The sequence below is a fragment of the Geotrypetes seraphini genome, chromosome 2 (genome assembly GCF_902459505.1).
Source record: "Geotrypetes seraphini chromosome 2, aGeoSer1.1, whole genome shotgun sequence".
NCBI lineage: Eukaryota > Metazoa > Chordata > Amphibia > Gymnophiona > Dermophiidae > Geotrypetes > Geotrypetes seraphini.
This window is the reverse complement of record NC_047085.1, coordinates 1665823-1682509: the sequence shown is the minus strand read 5'-3', so window position 1 is coordinate 1682509 and position 16687 is coordinate 1665823. Positions and strand designations below refer to the sequence as shown.

At 43.1% G+C, this 16687-nt stretch overlaps 1 protein-coding gene across 1 annotated transcript in view; it reads right to left on the bottom strand.

The window, feature by feature from the left end:
• Nucleotides 1-16687, bottom strand: part of CPSF1 (cleavage and polyadenylation specific factor 1) — a 406695-nt gene that overhangs the window by 245530 nt on the left and 144478 nt on the right. The window contains exons 13-14 of the mRNA XM_033933046.1: nucleotides 15807-15858; nucleotides 1152-1246 (exon numbers count right to left, since the gene is read on the bottom strand). Coding sequence (XP_033788937.1) covers nucleotides 1152-1246; nucleotides 15807-15858 — 147 coding nt within the window. The remainder of the gene's footprint in view (nucleotides 1-1151; nucleotides 1247-15806; nucleotides 15859-16687) is intronic.

Below are 16687 nucleotides of genomic sequence, written 5' to 3'. Positions count from 1 at the left end.
ACCGGGGGTGACCTCGTATCAGAGTATTCCCGTGTGGTGGAGGCACGGCCCGAAGGCTTCGTCGGGGCTGTAAGCATGGGACTTCCGCCATGCGTCGCCGGTGTCCCCGAGGTTGGTTTCTTCGCTGGTACAGAACCTGAAGAGGGAAGAGGGGACTTACCCAGAGCCGAGGCTTTCTGTTGTCCCGAGGACTTCGGAGTCGAGTCTCGAGGCGATGCCGAGGTATTCGGGGCCGAGGTCAAGGCCGGGGCCGACCTCGAGGCCGAGGTAGAAGGTTGGTCTGGGGCGAAAAGATCCGCCATGCGGGCTTTTCTTCGACGGAGGGCCCGGTTCTGGAAAGTAGCGCACTGGGGACAGGAGTCGGTTGGATGAGCGGCCCCCAGGCAGAGGATGCACCGGCGATGCGGGTCTGTGATGGAAAGAAGCCGCTCGCACCGGGTGCACTTTTTAAAGCCGGTCAAAGGCCGGGACATAGAATCGAAAGTGGCCGCGGCTCGAGTAGCCACGCGGCCACGGGGACCCGGAAGCCTCCGGGTCGGTCAAACGAAGCAGGAATCAAGTTGAAGAAGAAAAAATTTCGCGCACAGCGACTTAAACGATGAAAAACAAGAAAATCGCGGTGCTAGAAGGCAGTTGGGGCAGAGCCTGAAAAAACACGACTTCTAGGCTCAGCGGAAAATTTTGAACTGGAGACCACGAGGGGATGCACCCCCTAATGGAGCAGGAAGGCACGCATGCGTGGAGCAGCAGAGCAAACTTAAATCTTCAATCAAGTTAGCTTGAAAATGCTTCCGCATCAGGGCTCTGTAGATGACGTCACCCACATGTGAGAATATCATGCCTGCTTGTCCTGGGATAAGCTCCTATGCCAGTATGGAGAGTGCTAAAGAACAATTGTTTCCCACCAGTTATAATTTATGCTGCTCTTAAAGAGGAACTGTCACATAAACATTGAAACATACAATATCATTCAAGTTATTTGGCTCCAATGTGTTCAGAGCAAGCATCTATTATTGCACCCACTGTCAAAACCACCTTTTCGTTTTGAAAAAACATACTTGATCCAACATTATGCAGTTCCTCCAGTTCGGTTGTGTTAACACAATGACAGTGTTACACTATGTGCAACTTAAATTTTACTGGCCACGTACCTCAAAGGAATAGGTTGCCAGCTGTGTACCAGACTGTGCCTCGCTGCCATACACCTCAATCTCATCAACTTCATCCGACATGGAGCTTTTGCCACCTATAAGGAAACAGAAAGACAGAATAAAATTCTACAAGCATTCTTTCATACTTGCCCCATACACGTGCTCTACAAGTCTCTCGCACTGTATTTTCACTGTATAAATATCTCCGCTGTATATGTACAGTCTCTTGCATTGTAAATCTGCATTGTATCTTCGCTGTATAAACACCTATGCTGAATATGTACAGTCCCCTGAATTGTAAACTGCTCTCAACTGCATAATACATTCCCTGGCATTGTATCTTCGCTGTATATGTACAGTCTCTTGCATTGTAAACCTCTCTGAACTGTTTGTGGTATTGCGGTATACAAAAATAAAGTTATTATTATTATTATTTGCACACAAACTGCCCTATCTCTTCCTCCCCAAGAGACTCTTCCTCTGCTTTCACAAAAACCTCTGGCACTGTAAGCAGAACCACCTCAGTAATATGTGATCTGATAAAACAACACTAACAGCACAGGCCAAAACAAGATCAGAAGAAAATGGCTCAACCAGTCTGCTCCATCACCTTCACCATTTCCTCTGCTAAACCAACGCAAGCATGCTTTCCACATCTTCTACTTCTTCACCCTATTCCTCCCACTTTTCTCTTACACCTCTTCAAACTGGAGAAAATATTTCTTCACACAACATGTAATTAAACTCTGAAATTTGTTGCTGGAGAATGTGGTGAAATCAGTTACCTTAGCAGGGTTTGGAAAAGGTTTGAATAATTTCCTAAAAGAGAAGTCCATAGGCCATTATTGAGATGGCTTGGGGAAATCCACTGCTTATTCCTAGGATAAGCAGCATAAAATCTGTTTTGCTACTTGGCATATCCACTCAAAACAATTCACCACTGGCTACATTGCTGGAGTTGCTGTCATTGCTAACTACAGCTCATCCTGATCCGTCTTAACATATGCAGGACACAGACTGTAGAAGTCTGTCCAGCATTGGCTTCATATAGAATTAGTGATTCTATCCACACTCCACTTCTATATCATTAAGTCCAGCAGAATGGGTAAGAGTGAATCAATTTTTCACCCTTTCAAAAAGTACAAAAACCAGAGGAATTACATTATACAGTGGTACCTTGGTTTAAGAGCATAATTTGTTCCAGAAGCATGCTCTTAAACCAAAACACTCGTATATCAAAGCAACTTTCCCCATAGAAAATAATGGAAACTTGAACAATTTGTTCCACCCCCTCCCCCCCCCCCCCGAGGCTACCGGTGCTGCTCCATCACCCCCTCCCCCCGCTCTAACCGGCATCGCACCACCCCGAACCGGCATCGCAACCACCCCTCCCACGAAGGCCCCCCCCCCCCGCAAGAACCGCAAAGCACCCCCGTACTGAAAGCGGCATCCGCCCGCCCTTCCTCCCAAGCACGGTCCTTACCCTTTCTGCTCATTGTAAGGGTGAATGCGAGCTCCCGCCTCTTGCCTGGGCTGGGCCTTGAGCATCTGTGCATGCTCAAGGCCTTCTGGCTCTCGTTCTCTCGGAGAATAGCCTGCTTCAGTTGCAACCATTTATAACTTTGTTTTTTATCAAGACCAAATTTTATTTGCAACTGTGAAAACTCCAGCAGTTTACCATCAGATATAACAACATTTAAGGTTCATATACCTGCTTTAATCCAATCCTTCCAGACAATCTTAAAACCGCCAATTTGGATCCTGGAGTTTAGCCAGATATTTTGATATGTAGATTTTTGAATTGTAAGAGGTGTTAAATTATTAACATATCTTAAAGTTTTCCATGTGTCCATTAATATCTTATTGTTTTTCCGCAACCTAGGCATTTTAATACTGAGAAGATGACAAAGCCTAATAGGAAAAATGAGCTGCCATTCTAACCATAACCAATCAGGTAGCTTTTCTATGAGTTCTGGGAGGACCCAATACATACCTTGGCGCAAGATATAGGATTGATGGTACCTATAAAAATTTGGAAAATTTACCCCACCCTCTGCAATTGGCTTTTGTAAAGTCACTAAAGCAATTCTTACTCTTTTAACCAGCCAAATAAATTTAGACAAAATACTGTTTAACTTTTTATAAAAAGACCCCTGAAAAAAAACTGGTATCATACCCATTTGGTAACAAACCACAGGCAATATCATCATCTTTACAGTTTGGACTCTTCCCCACCAAGACAGATGCAACAGATTCCATTGTTCACACAATTCTGTAACTTTTTGTAATAAAGTTTTTTCATTCACTCTCATTGTCTCTTCAAATGTGTTTTTTATCCAAATACCTAAATATTTTATTCCTTCCTCCTTCCAAATAAAAGGAAATGAATCAAATAAACCTTTTATACAGTGCACATTTAAAGGAAGAATTTCTGACTTATTCCAATTTACTTTATATCCTGAGAATTTCCCAAACTTTTCAATCAAATCAAGCAAACATGAAATGGTTGTTTCAGGATTCCTCAAATGAAGCAGTATATCATCTGCATAAGCAGATACCTTATATTCTTTTCCAGAATATGGAATACCCTGTATCTCCCCTACCTGTTGAATAGCTAATAACAAGGGTTCAAGTACTATATCAAAAAGCAAAGGAGACAGAGGACACTCTTGTCTAACCCCCCTTTGCAACTTAAAAGATTCTGAAAAATTATTATTAATATATAATCTAGCAACAGGGTAGCTATACAACGCTTGAATCATTTGTATAAATCCTGAACCCATACCAAACCATTCCATAGCCTGGTACATAAAGACCCATTCTACCCGATCAAAAGCCTTCTCCACATCTAAAGATACAGAGAAGGCCAGATTTTTTAGATCCTTTGTTAAATATAGCATCTGAAGAGCCAATCTAGTATTATTAGAAGAGTGTCTCTGAGCAACAAAACCCATTTGGTGCATTCCAATTATGTAAAGAAGAGACTTTTTCAAACGTAATGCTAAAAGTTTAGCCAATAATTTCCCATCAACATTAATTAAAGAAATAGGCCTGTAATTTGAAACCAAAGTGGCATCTTTATTTGGCTTCGGCAAAACAATAGTTAATGATTCTGCCATAGTACCTGTAATACAACCTTTATTCAGTTGGGTCAAATATAAATTTAATAAATGGGGCAACAAAGTAATTTGAAAAGACTTATAGAACTCTACAGTATAACCATCACCACCTGGAGCAGTCCCAACTCTAAGAGATTTCAATGCTGTTTGTAATTCTTTTAGTGATATAGGTTCTTCTAGACTTCTTTTTATATGATCAGGAACTTTTGGACCCTCAATTAAATTCAAAAATTCAAAGCCATCTTTTTCCCTATCCAAATAAGGCTCAGAAGAATAAAGGGCTTTATAAAACTTTAAAAATTGTTTTTAAAATAGGACCAATTTGAGAATGTGTATCCCCTTTTTCATCTTTAATTATACTAATTTTTGTTTTCCTTTTCTTTACTTTAAGATAATTAGCCAATAACTTCCCACCTTATTAGAGCTTCCATAATACAGAGCTTGCTGCGAAAAAATATCATTTCTAATTAACTTAGAAGAAATCTCATTGTACTTACATTTAATTTTTAAAAGAGCTTGCAAAGTGAAATGCTCCCATTTAACAAACAACTTTGTTTCTAAAAGTTTTATTTCTTGTTCTAAACTAAAAAAATGCTTTTTTATTTGTTTTTAACATGAGCTGAATATGAAATAATTTGCCCTCTTATAGTTACCTTAAAAGCATCCCATAAAGTTTCCATAGAAATTTCCTCTGTATTATTAATTTGAAGATATTCATCTATCTTTAGTTGAAATTCTTCACAAAATTTTTGATCTGCAAGCAAAGCATTATCAAATCTCCATATTGGTCTACTCTTATCTTGATCAATAACATTAAATTCAACCCACACACCCCCATGATCAGACAAAATGATAGGATCAATGGAGGCTTGTGTTACTTGATGTACTAAATGATCTGAAATAAAAACATAATCAATTCTTGAAAATGATTTATGAACATGGGAACAAAAAGAAAATTCTCGATCATTAAAATGAAGAATACACCATATATCTTTTAAATTGGAAGACTGTACAAAATTATCCAAACCTAATGACTTTATAATTTTGCTAGGTTTTTTATCCATTAAAGGATCCATCACAGCATTAAAATCTCCTGCCACTACTAATTTAGAAGCAGCCAGTGGCAAAATCAATTGTTGTAGAGACTTAAAAAACTCGTATTTATTTCAAATCAGAGGCATATACATTGAAGAGCGCCAAAGTAGTATTACCCATACTCATGTTAACATGCACCCATCTTCCTAAGGGATCAAAAGCAATTAAATTAAACACTGCATTACATTTTTTGTTAACCAAAATAGCAACACCAGCTTTTTTCTTTACCGCAGGGGCAAAGAAGCAATGCTTCACCCAGTTCCCCTCCAGCTTCTTAGATTCCTCAGCAGACAGATGAGACTCTTGGATAAAACATATATCCACATTCTGATTTTTTAAAAATAAGAACGTTTTTTTCCTCTTAATCGGATGGTTTAGACCATTTACATTTAATGAAAATATTTTAAGAATCATTAAGAACATAAGAAGTTGCCTCCGCTGGGGCAGACCAGAGGTCCATCCTGCCCAGCGTTCCGCTCCCGCGGCGGCCCATCAGGCCACTGCCTGAACAGTGGTTTCTGACTAATTTTGTAATTTACCTCTAATCCTGTCCCTATAACCTTACCTCTACTCCTATCTGTACCCCTCAATCCCTTTGTCCTACAGGTACCTGTCCAGACCTTCTTTGAAGCCCTGTAGCGTACTTCTGCCTATCACATCCTCCAGCAGCGCGTTCCATGTATCCACCACCCTCTGGATGAAAAAGAACTTCCTGGCGTTTGTTCTAAACCTTTCCCCTTTCAATTTCTCCGAGTGCCCCCTTGTACCTGTGGTTCCCCTTAGTTTGAAAAATTTGTCCCTATCCACTTTTTCTATGCCCTTCATGATCTTGAAGGTTTCTATCATGTCTCCCCTGAGTCGTCGCTTTTCCAGGGAGAAAAGCCCCAGCTTTTTCAGTCTGTCAGTATATGAGAGGTCCCCCATACCTTTTATTAGCTTAGTTGCTCTTCTCTGGACTCTCTCAAGTACCGCCATGTCTTTCTTGAGGTACGGTGACCAGTACTGGACACAGTACTCCAGGTGCGGGCGCACCATTGCATGATACAGTGGCAGGATGACTTCCTTTGTCCTGGTTGTGATACCTTTCTTAATGATACCCAACATTTTGTTCGCTTTCCTTGAGGCTGCGGCGCACTGCGCCGACGCCTTCAATGTTGCGTCCACCATCACTCCCAGGTCTCTTTCAAGGTTGCTCACCCCTAGCGGTGATTCCCCCATCTTGTAAGTGAACATCGGGTTCTTTTTCCCAATATGCATGACCTTGCATTTCCCTATGTTGAAGCTGATTTGCCACTTTTTGGCCCATTCTTCCAGTGTTGTCAGATCTTTTTGGAGGTCTTCGCAGTCCTCCATGGTTATGACCCTGCTGTATAATTTAGTGTCATCCGCAAATTTAATAACCTCACATTTTGTTCCCGCCTCCAGGTCGTTAATAAATATATTGAACAGGAGTGGTCCCAGCACCGACCCCTGTGGAACTCCGCTCGTGACCCTTTGCCAATCTGAGTAATGGCCCTTTACTCCAACCCTCTGTTTCCTGTCCGCCAGCCAGTTTTTGATCCATCGGTGGACCTCCCCTTGCACCCCGTGGTTCCATAGCTTCCTTAGCAGTCTTTCGTGTGGTACCTTGTCAAAGGCTTTTTGGAAGTCAAGGTAAATGATGTCTATGGATTCCCCTCTATCCACCTGGATGTTCACCCCCTCAAAGAAGTATAATAAGTTCTTGAGGCATGATCTGCCCTTGCAGAAGCCATGTTGGCTCGACTTTAGTTGCCCATTGTTTTCGATGTGCTCCCAAATGCTGTCTTTAATCAGCGCTTCCATCATCTTTCCAGGGACCGAGGTCAAGCTCACCGGCCTGTAGTTTCCAGGGTCTCCCCTTGAGCCTTTCTTGAAGATGGGCGTGACATTTGCTATTTTCCAGTTTTTAGGGATAGGTTGTATATTTGTCGAAGTGGCTCAGCTATTTCGTTCCTTAGTTCCTTGAGTACCCTTGGGTGAACGCCGTCCGGACCTGGCGATTTGTCGCACTTTAGCCTGTCTATCTGCCTGAGGACATCCACCTTGCTCACCTCTAGTTGGACCAGATTTTCATCCTGATCTCCTTTTCCGATCTTCTCAGGTTCCGGAATGTTGGTTGTGTCCTCCATTGTGAAAAGTAACGTGAAGAACTCATTTAACCTGTCCGCTATCTCCTTTTCCTCTTTTACCACTCCCTTTCTGTCTCCATCATCCAAGGGTCCTACTTCCTCCCTAGCTGGTTGCTTCCCCTTGACATACCTGACGAATGATTTGAAGTTTGTTGCTTCCCCTGCCAGTCTTTCTTCATATTCTCTTTTTGCTTTCCTAACCTCTCGGTGACACTCCTTTTGGTGTCTTTTATGCTCCTTTTGGTTGTCTTCTGTCTGGTCCTTTTTCCATTTTTTGAATGATGCCTTCTTATCGCTTATGGCCTTTTTCACTGCATTTGTTATCCACACTGGGTTTTTTGTTCTATTTTTCTTGCACCCTTTCCTGAACTTGGGAATGCACAGGTTCTGTGCTTCGCGCACCGTGCCCTTGAGTAGGGTCCAGGCCTTTTCTATGGACTCTATCTTCCTTGTGGTATCGATGAGTTTCTTTCCCACCATTTTCCTCATGGCATCATAATTCCCTTTTTTGAAGTTGAGTGCTGCCGTTGTGGTTCTTTTCACCTTTGATGGTCCAATTTCTAGCCTGTACTGGATCATGTTGTGATCGCTGTTTCCTAGTGGGGCTAGTACCGCCACCTCCTTAGCGGGTCCCCCTAGTCCGTTGAAGATTAGGTCAAGAGTGGCATCTTCCAGTGTTGGTTCTGTGACCAACTGTTCCATGAAACAGTCCCTCGTGACTTCCATGAATTTGGTCTCTCTCGTACAGCTTTAGTGCCCGATGCTCCAGTCTATTCCCGGGTTGTTGAAGTCCCCCATCACCACAACGCTTCCGCTTTTGCAGAACTGCCTCAGTTCGGCCTCCAGGTACTGGTCGATTTCTTCCGATTGTCCAGGTGGGCGATAGTACAGACCCAATTTTATGTCTGTTCCTGCTCCTCCTGGTAGTTTAACCCATAATGATTCCAAGTCGTCCGCCCTTACTGGATATAGAAGACAACATTCTCTGGCTATGGTGTGGTTTGATTCAGTTTATTTAAATGTGATTGACTTATATATGAAAGACAGAAATATAAATGAAACAGATCTGCTTGAAGCAATGTCAGTGCTGGTGAATCGGGAGTTTGACGGACAGTCATATAAATTTGTGATATTATTTGCTGACATCAAGAAGTGAGGCTTTTGAAGTGATTGTGACATGGAGGATACCAGAATGGAACAGTCTATGGAGGATCTGGAACAGGATAGACTGAGAGGAGTTCAGAATATGGCAGCGAAGGAAGGAATCAGAACATGGAAGCGTATGAAGAAACATGAGTATGGAAGTTTATGCATTACTATATAAAATATACTTTCATAAATATTTCAATAAATACTTTATAATGCAACCAATTAAAATTTACACTTTCCCCAAATTCAGAATCTGAAAAAACATAAACCCCCCTTCCCAAATCCCCTTTCCCTCCTCCCCACCCTACCTCCTCCCATCCCCCCTAAATAAAAGTGAAAACTTAGAAACACGCATATGGTAACAAGTGACAAGCAACTCCCACAGGCCAATAACTTTTACATCTTTAAAATCTTTAAAATCTTTACATCTTTTACATCTTTAAATCTTTAAAATTCATAAGCTAACTACACTCAATCCACCCAAATTAAAACTGATTATTTTATCCTTTGAAAATTACTTCATTAAGACTATTAGTTCATTTTACCCAACAAAATCTCAAATTTTCATATTATCAACACTATTTTCCTTATATGCAATACTATAGGACTTTAATAGGAACTGTTACAAATACCCAATTAACCCAAAAATAGATTAATTAAAAACTATTCATCTTTAAATATCAATCTCCTGACATAAAATACCATTCCATACCCACTTAAAACCAATATCCATACTACCCTAAGCCCAAATCTCCTTGATTTAATGATTGAACACAATTTGACTTAAAATTATATTTATATGCTGCACATAGATTTTATATTGCATACTAAAATAATACATTAATATTAAATATGAACTTTCAAAGCCACACAAACTGCAACCACAGTACAAGTAACTCAGATCTCCATTAAATCAACTTCTCAGACACTTTTCAGCATCATAGCATAACTTATATATATCCCGAATGTTCAATATATTATCTTTTTCTGTAGTATCACAACCCAGGAACTTTATATGCAATAGTTATGCACATCTAATCTTCATATCTTTTCTTTCCTAAATTAGAAAAAAATACAGCATCTCATACATTTAAATTCCTCTGAGAAATTTCACAGAAGAACCACCTATTTTAATTATTATCACCATCCAATCCTTTAATAAGCAGCCATGCTCTAGAATCTTTCATAAACTGCCATGCTCTGGTTCCTTCATAAACTTCCATGCTCTGGTTCCTTCATAAACTTCCATACTCATGTTTCTTCATACGCTTCCATGTTCTGATTCCTTCCTTCGCTGCCATATTCTGAACTCCTCTCAGTCTATCCTGTTCCAGATCCTCCATAGACTGTTCCATTCTGGTATCCTCACAAGCTGCCATGTCCCAATCACTTCAAAAGCCTCACTTCTTGATGTCAGCAAATAATATCACAAATTTATATGACTGTCCATCAAACTCCCGATTCACCAGCACTGACATTGCTTCAAGCAAATCTGTTTCATTTATATTTCTGTCTTTCATACATAAGTCAATCACATTTAAATAAACTGAATCAAACCACACCATAGCCAGAGAATGTTGTCTTCTATATCCAGTAAAAAGGTCTGTTTAGAATGTTCATTCAACAGAGCTTCATGCCTTTCTTTTTAAAATTATTTATATATAAAGGTAGACTACATAGACATCTGATGTTCACAATTCTCCAAAAATCCACTCAATTTCATCGGATCTTCAAAATTTAGAGTCCTGTTCTTATATGTGACTCTCATTATGGCTGGATATATCATAAGAACATAAGAAATGCCTGCACCGGATCAGACCTTGGGTCCATCCAGTCCGGTGATCCGCACACGCGGAGGCTCAGCCAGGCGTACCCTGACGCATACACTAGTCACTCGTATCCCTCAATGTGTCCTGCAAGAAGATGTGCGTCCAATTTTCCCTTAAATCCTAGAATGGTAGTTTCTTCCACCATCTCTTTCGGGAGAGAGTTCCAGGCGTTCACCACTCGCCCCAAGAGTTTTCAATCTTGGTCTCAGCTACAACAGCTTTTTCCTTTTCTGTGCCATGGCTTTGGCAAAATCAGGCACAATGAAAATTTTTGAGTCCTGGCACTTTAAATTACGATTTTCTTTTGCCAGCCTGAGGATCTCTGTAACCTGCTGAAACCTCAATAGCTTAAATATTAAGGGACGCGGCCCCGCTGTTTTTCTGATCTTTTAGGCGGAATTCTATGGGCTCTTTCAAACTCCATAGGAAATTTGAATTTCAGTGGCAGAATCTTTGGCAAAAAATTCTCCAAAAACAAGACCGGATCATTTTTTTCAATGCCTTCCGGCAAGCCAATAACTCTCAAATTGTTCCGTTTACTACGGTTAACACAATCCTCAAGATCTCTTTTTTATCCTGCTTTAATTGCTGAATTTCAGACTCATTTTAGAGAGCTGCACGGGAACGGGGACGGGAATCCCACGGGACCCCCCTTCGGGTCACGGGGATCCCGTGGGGACGCCTCCGAGGGTCGCGGGGTTCCTGCTGACGTCGGGAAGACTTCCGTTCGGTTCTGTGCTGCAGGCAGGGCAGGTAAGGAGACAGAGAGTAGCCTCGCGGTTCGAGTGGCTACCAAGGGAGGGGGACGGTCCGCCCCAGATGCAGCACAGCCAGCCAGGTCCCCTTACTCTTGTGGTGCTTCCCCGACCGACCGACAACAGCCCCGGTCTGACAATCCTCCCTGCCCTGTAGCCGCGAATCTAAATTACCTTCTTACAGCAGCTGTAAGAAGGTAATTTAGATTCGCGGTTAAGGGCAGGAAGGTTTGTCGGACCGGGGCTGTTGTCGGTCGGTCGGTCGGGGAAGCGCCACAAAAGTAAGGGGACCTGGCCGGCTGTGCTGCACCCGGGGCGGGAGAGAAGGAGGGGGGAGAAGGACGCTGAAAGCACTGGAGAAGACAAAGGGGTGGAGAAGGACGCTGAAAGGCCATGGAGAAGACGGGCCGGGGGGGGGGGGGAAGGACTCTGAAAGCACTTGTGGAAGACAGAGGAGGGAGAAGGACGCTGAAAGCACATGGGGAAGACAAAGGGGTGGAGAAGGACGCTGAAAGGCCATGGGAAGGGCGGGGGGGAAGGACTCTGAAAGCACTTGTGGAAGAGAGGGGGGAGAAGGATGCTGAAAGCACATGGAGAAGAAAAAGGGGTGGAGAAGGACGCTGAAAGGACATGGGGAAGACGGGGGGGGGGGGTGGAGAAGGACGCTGAAAGGCCATGGGGAAGACAGAGAGGGAGAAGGACGCTGAAAGGACATGGGGAAGCAGAGGGGGGAGAAGGAAGCTGAAAGCACATGTGGAAGACAGAGGGGGGAGAAGGACGCTGACAGGACATGGGGAAGATGGGGGGAGAAAGACGCTGAAAGGAAATGGGGAAGAGAGAGTAGGGAGAAGACGCTGGCAGGGAAGAAGACAGATGCCAGACTATGGGGGGAGCGGAGGGAAGAAGATGGGTGCCAGACCAATTTGGAAGGGGGAAGAAAGGGAGTGGCACAGTAACAGAGCAAATGGAAGATGCAGAAGGAAGAGAGACAGTGGATGGAAGGAATTGAATGAGAACATGAGGAAAGCAGAAACCAGGAAACAAAGGTAGGAAAAGAATTCTATTTTTTTTTTTTTTTTGCTTCAGGATAAAGTAGTATATTAGTTGTGTTGATAAAAATTTATAAACATTAGAGGCTCTGGTAGAAACCTGTTTACAAAGTATGTATTCTTCCCAATTAATATTTCCAAATTAATAAAGTCTTTTTGCTTATTTGTAAATGGGTTTCTACCAGAGCCTTTAATTCAGTAGCATAATTAAATGAAATAACTATTTCTGAAGTTTATAGGGACGGGCGGGGACGGAGGGGATTCCTCACGGGGACGGGTGGGGATTCCTCGCGGGGACGGGTGGGGACGGAGGGATTCCTCACGGGGACGGGTGGGGACGGGTGGGACTTTGGCGGGGACGGGCGGGATTTTTGTCCCCGTGCAACTCTCTAACTCATTTGCCTCAGTTCTTTTTTTCATTTGATTCACTTTTACATCCAGAACTGCCATCTGCCTTGAGAGGCTAGCCACTTCCTAGAGTTGTTTAAAACAATTTCTTTGATCTGCCTGAGTTCAGCCACAATATCGCAACTGTCATCTCCCGGCAACGGAACTTTTGAGGGAACTATCGGCTCTGTTTTTGATCTTTTAGCGCATCCTGCGCTTGTACTAGCCATCTCTCCCTTCAGATGCTTTGACGATGTCATCATATATTCCAAACGCTCAGTTTCAATTAAAAATTTTAAGTTCCGTAGCTTATTTTCTCAGATCATTAACCTGCTATGAAGGAGCCGCGCTATCACCCGACCATCTTAATGCGGCTCCAAGCCACGCCCCCTATATTAGAGATTTCTATTCCGCCATTACCTTGCGGTTCAAGGCGGATTACAAAAGAGATAAAAAACAGAGGGTTACAATGGAAGAACATTTGTCCTTTCTAGAGAGGTAAAGAGTATGTTATGTAGTTTCTGTGTGGTGGGAAGAGGGAGGGGGGAAGGACGGTAAGTTTAAAGTTAGGGCTGTTTCAGGAATTTCTTGAAGATTGTAGTTTTTATTTCTTTTCTGAAGTTATGGCTGTTTCAGGAATACATTAAAAACAAGTAAGAGGAAATATTTCTATACTCAAAGAATAGTTAAGCTCTGGAACTCATTGCCAGAGGTTGCGGTTATAATGGTTAGCACAGCCAAGTTAAAAAAAAGGTTGGGGAAGTTCCCAGAGGAAAAGTCCATAGTCTGCTATTGAGACAGACATGAAGGAAACCACTGCTTCCTTGGATCATTAGCATGGAATGTTGTTACTTTTTGGGATTCTACCAGATATTTGTGACCTGGATTTACCACTGTTGGAAATAGGAAACTGGGCTAGATGAACCATTGGTCTGATGCAGTATGGCTGTTCTTATGACCAATTCAGATCACAAGTATATGGCAAGATCCCAAGGACTAAAATTTATTTATTTATTTTTAAAATGTCTATACTGTCTAACCCAGGGATGGGCAAACTTTTTGACTCATGGGCCACAGTGAGTTCTTAAATTTGCCAGAAGGGCCAGGCGTCCAGGGGGGGAGGACGGTTCTGATGCGCTGCACAATGATGATGGTAAGAGAAAGGGCTACGGCAGAAAGAATCCCCCCCAAAGGGCAGACTGTTATCTCTGGTTTCTCGGCCATTTGCGACGCACGACCGCGCAACCTGCTAAACTGCGCAGAACGGAGGTTGGTGGTGACGCTCGTGCTCTTTCCACACACCAATCGTAGAGAAGGGCCGGACGGTTGGCGGGCTAGTTTAAACATCTAAATGGGTTGGATATGGCCCGCGGGCTATAGTTTGCCCATGTCTGGTCAAACCATAAGCTTAATGCTTAAAACAGTACAAGGATCCAGCCGAGGATCAAGTCTGTGACTGAGAAAAAATCACTACTGCTCCATGCCGATTTTTAATTTTCGGATGCCTGATAGTGGCGCTGTGGAGTATTGTTGGTCCCATCACGAAGGCTGCTAAATTCAATCATCTATACCGGGCCTAAACTTAAGACGCTAAAGCCCCTCTTGCCTGTTTCTGGTGCTATTAAGGACAGAGGGTGGTGTATTTTCTGCCAAAGTGGCTATGGATTCGGGGATCAGATGGCGGTTGGGCCCTGCCTATGCTGTTTGTTGTTTCACCGTGACGCTACTGGGGAGGCCATGGGAAGATTCCTGAGGGAGAAGATGAGTGCTTTAGCTGTGCTGCCTTGAACTGGCACGTCGCTCCGTGAAGCCCTCCTCCTGGCAGCCGCCGCGCGCACCTGAAACCGACACCCAAGGGCGTCCTGGAGTTCTGGTGTAGCGCATGCGCACTCTTGCTGGCCACAGCCCGACAGATCAGGGATCAGGGAAGCACGCGGTAAGAGTGTGCATGCGCGCTTAGCATTTTATTATATAGATACAGAATATTTTATTTTATATGGATTTGGTTCATGTCTTTTCATTGGTCATTCAAGTTGAATTATATTCAGGTACAGGATAGAGGTCTGCACGGGAATGGGGACTGTGGGAATCCTGCGGGACCAGTGGGTCTCCCATGGGGATCCCCCCAAGTCTACAGGACTCCCACAGGGATCCCTCCCAGCTCACGGGACTCCTGCAGGGATCTCCCAAGGCTCACGGGACTCCCGTGGGGATCCCCTCCAGGCTCACAGGACTCCCGTGGGGATCCCCCCAGGCTCACGGGACTCCTGTGGGATCCCCTCCAGGTTCACAGGACTCCCACGAGGATGAAACCAGGGTTCCCGAGAACTGGAAAGAGAATTAGTAGAAGATAGACAAAAGCAGAAACTGGGACCAAGATGATGGAAAAACAAAATGTCCCACCAGCTACAGTAAGGGAGATGTTCATTTTGAGGGGGCTAAGCTCAAAGTGGGAGGCCCAGCCCCCTCTCATGGTTATTTCACCAATTGTGTTTAGTACAAAATGAAGTGCTTGCTGAGTTTGTTTTGGGGTTTCCAGTTCAGTTTTGGCACATTTTTCTTATGCAACCATTGTCCTGAAAAGTGCCTCTCTCAGTTCTTTTTTAAATGATTTTGATGCTGTATTGTTTGATTCTTTACTCATTGCTGCATTAAAAACCATTTGTGGATCTTGGAAGGACCTCTCACATGTTACCTATGCCAAATGGTGGAACCAGATTTGTTTGCTCTACAGATATGAGTTTTATATTGCCCAAAATCCAACTCTTTTATTTCTTTTAACAAGAAATGGTCGACCCTACAGTCACATGACCTAATGTTTATTCTAATTCTTTCCAGTGATGTATGCATCTCTTATTTTTGTTCACTGTTATTTGTTTATATTTTATTTTATTGTTGGTTTAAATAAACTAAGACTTAAAAAAAATCAAAACTGTCAGAAGTAATTGCTGCTTTTTATGGGGACAGGTAACTTTTAGGGGGGAACGGGCAGGGATAGAGGAGATTCCTCGTGGGGACGGGCAGGGATTCTGGCGGGGACAGGCAGGATACTGATGGGGACGGGTGGGAATTCTGTCCCCACGCAACACTAGTACAGGAGGTATTTTGAGAGTTCCTCTTACCAGATCTGGTCATCGCTGAATCTACACGCTTCTTTTTAATTGGTGGCTCCTCCTATATACAAAATACAAAACCAAACATAAAACATCCTGACTCATTCGTCTTATCACTCTTTACAAAAGAATGTATTGCAACAAAAAAGAAAAACTGCTGAATGACCAACTTCCACTTTGCAGTGACCATGAGCACAACAAAAGATTAGGTTCTTACCTCTGCTAATCTTATTTCTTGTAAATACACACTTTATTCTGGGACCAGTAGACTAGGACTTTGTAGGAAGCCTCAAAATTTCAGAGACTTAAACCCCTCCCCCTCATAGCACATCACTGTGCCAATGCCTCAGTCAGTCTAAAAGCAGCCAAGAACATCTGTAGAGGACAAAAACAAGAGAGAGGGGAACAAGAGAACTTCCCGACAAGTAAATTAATTCTGCTCATTCAACAAATGCAGAACAGCAACAATGAAAAACGAGAGAACAGGTTAGGAAACATTAGAAACCTGAACGACAAAACAGTACTATAGGGAGACACAGCCTGCACTGTCAAAGGGGGGGGGGGCTGAAACAGGGACCCTCCCAAACTAAGTGCTAAACCCATTATGATGGCACTCTCATAAAGGCTGGTTAGAAAACAGAAATCCAGCTTACCAGTACGTGTAAAAATCATAGTAACATAGTAAATGATGGGAGATAAAAACTTGAGTGGTCCATCTAGTCTGCCCAACCATACATGCTCCATAAATTAATTATTTAGTTTAAATGGTCCTTTTTCTTAAATATTTCTGGCCCAGAAACCCAGAGCCCTGCCCAGTAGTGTGCTTAGGTTCCATCTACTGGAGTCTCCATCAAGGCTCACTCCAGCCCATCTTAACCATCCCAGCCATC